General features: G+C 40.1%; 1 protein-coding gene across 1 annotated transcript; it reads left to right on the top strand.

The window, feature by feature from the left end:
* Window positions 1-294: 294 nt before the first annotated feature.
* Window positions 295-2,107, top strand: il17a/f3 (interleukin 17a/f3). The gene is made up of 4 exons (XM_061091904.1): window positions 295-355; window positions 498-703; window positions 833-976; window positions 1,549-2,107. The coding sequence occupies exons 1-4, from the start codon at window positions 347-349 to the stop codon at window positions 1,679-1,681; spliced, it is 492 nt and encodes a 163-aa protein (XP_060947887.1). The 5' UTR covers window positions 295-346; the 3' UTR covers window positions 1,682-2,107.
* The last annotated feature ends 319 nt before the right edge of the window (window positions 2,108-2,426 follow it).

The following is a 2,426-nucleotide window of genomic DNA, read 5'->3' as shown; positions in this document are numbered from 1 at the left end:
TAGGTATGTTGAATATATTCCTACTAATAAAGAATTATCTTATCTTATCTTATCTTATCTTATCTTATCTTATCTTATTTTACACAAAGAGAATGAAAAGTGAGGAAGGCGTTAGATGGACAAAGATAGAAAGATACTAAACTGAATCGTGTGCAAAGGTCAACATGGGTGTCTTTCAAGTCAGTGACAGTCATAAGCGGAAATGCTTTGCGCATCTTGGCAGCACACACCAACACATCTGCCTGCATATAAACACACCCAGAGAGAGTGTAGACACAACAGAACAGCAGAGGAGCGGCTCACACATAGTTTTCAAACTGGGCTGGAAAAGCCAGACGACACGACCATGCGGCTGGTGAGTTGCACCAATTTCTTTCATTTAGCTCTCATCTATGATCATTTGAATGCTTCCTAGATTTGTCTTTGGCTGCTGCATTTCATGTTTTTTCTAACTTATAAGCAGAAATAAAAGCTCTTACCCACTGTCTTGTATTCAGTTGCTGAGAGCTTTCTTGATGCTGAGCCTGGCCACGCTGCTGCTCGCCTCCAGAAAAGGCCGGCGCGTCTCTGTTAATTTTGGAAGGGATACTGGACTGAAGGGCAAGCGGGCGAGACTGATCCTGGATCCATCAGTGCTGCCCCAGATTGTCAGCACCTTCGACTCGTCCATCGCCAACATGTCTCTGTCACCGTGGACGTACAGGTGAGGCCTTGCAATAAGTCTGTGGGACCGTAATGTTATTTTTCATTCTTATACAAATATACGAAAAATAATATTATTGTGTATTCTTATACATTTTTTCTCCTCTTCCTATTTTTCCACGTCTCGCAGGGACTCCTATGTAGAATCTCGGGTGCCCAGGAGGATTTCCCATGCTCAGTGCCTGACCTCGGGCTGCCTGACCCTGCAGGGAGGAGGTGAGGATGCCGACCTGGAGGCCAAACCCATCCACTACCAGGTCCTGGTCCTCCACAGGTGAGCCACTGCAGTCTACAGCAACTGCTGATGAGGTTTTTGTGGGTTTGTGTCCGATGCTACTATCATCCTTGTGTGCTTACTTAAAAACACATAAAGTTCATGGAGTTTGCCCTTGTAAACAAATTAAATTGACTGACATTACAAGAACTGAGAAATTTAGATAAATTTGGCATTTGACGGTGAATGAGACTAAGTATGTAAAGTGTGGAAATGTAATTTGAAATTTTTCAATGTTGCTTGATGTAGTGATAATATAGAAACCATGATATTTGATGATATTTATCTTCCAGTGTCAGACTGTGAGGTTAGACTCTGCACAGCCTCAAGTCTTCAAAGTGCACTTTCCCCCAACCCGACAAAAACATCATAAAATTTGAAATATTCGTTTCTGTGGTGGCATCTCTCTCCGATGAACATCCCATATTTGAATAAAAAGTGAATGCATGTTGCGTTTATTGTTTAGAACTGAATATAAATACACAGAACTGAAGTAGACTTTAATAGACATTGCAGTCAAATTCAACAAAACATAATTTACTGTTGTCCTTTCTTTTTCCAACCCACTCCAGAGTCCCAAGGCCGCAAAAGAGAAAAAACAAAAAAGGAAGGAAAGCAAACCACAGGTATCTATTCAGACTGGGGACGGAAGTGGTCTCAGTGGGTTGTACGTGTGTGAGGCCCAGTGTCGTGTCACAGCGCTAACACTCTGGAGCAGTTCTTCCAGTATGCTGATGATGTTTTCACAAGTGTGTAACTTAAATCTAGTGATACCTTCGAGTTATCACTGCTTCAAATGACTGTACAATGTGAAATGTCTTTTTTAACTAATGAATAATAAGTGCTGTCATGTTCCTGACCCTCTTAATGTTAGCTGTTAGCTGTTAGCTGCAGCAGTACAAACAAGCCATGTCCCTGTGTCAAAAGGCCTCTGGCAGAATTTGTTTCATGAAGATGGATAAATGAATACCACTGTGCAACTTGATAATAGCACAGAACTGCGTAGAGCTGTGTTTCTTTCTGCCCCCTAGTGGTAGAAAAACACCTCATGCAGCTTTAATTCTGTATAGGCTGAATTAATCATGAAAGGGGTATAGCAAATGTATATTTAATCTATTTTAATATAATTTGTTGTTGGGTTGTGTGTGTTTTAATCTTATTTTGTCTTTTGTCAACGTTTTGCACCAGTTTTTTCTCAAATTTTATTATAACCCTATTCTTATTTAAATGTAAAATTCTTTATTAAAGTTTTATATTCTAACTTGTCAAAGTTTCAGTCAAATTGATTTTACAACATGTGTGTGCTTGTCTTTCTGTAGTTATGGGGACCAATTTTGGGTCAATACATCAATTCAAAGGGTTTGAGGGTTAAGTCTTGGTTTTAGGAATTTAATTTTGAAGGTATAGGCCGAGGGGCTAGGGAGTACGTTATGTTAATGAGTGTCCGAAT

This window comes from Limanda limanda, chromosome 18 (assembly GCF_963576545.1).
Source record: "Limanda limanda chromosome 18, fLimLim1.1, whole genome shotgun sequence".
NCBI classification, from domain to species: Eukaryota; Metazoa; Chordata; class Actinopteri; order Pleuronectiformes; family Pleuronectidae; genus Limanda; species Limanda limanda.
Note: the sequence above shows the minus strand (reverse complement) of the source record. Positions and strands in the feature narration are given on the sequence as shown.

Excerpts from the sequence above, each read along its gene's own strand:
- il17a/f3 (XM_061091904.1), top strand. Across the intron at positions 704-832 it reads CTGTCACCGTGGACGTACAG|GGACTCCTATGTAGAATCTC; the intron begins GTGAGGCCTTGC and ends CACGTCTCGCAG. Across the intron at positions 977-1,548 it reads CAGGTCCTGGTCCTCCACAG|AGTCCCAAGGCCGCAAAAGA; the intron begins GTGAGCCACTGC and ends AACCCACTCCAG.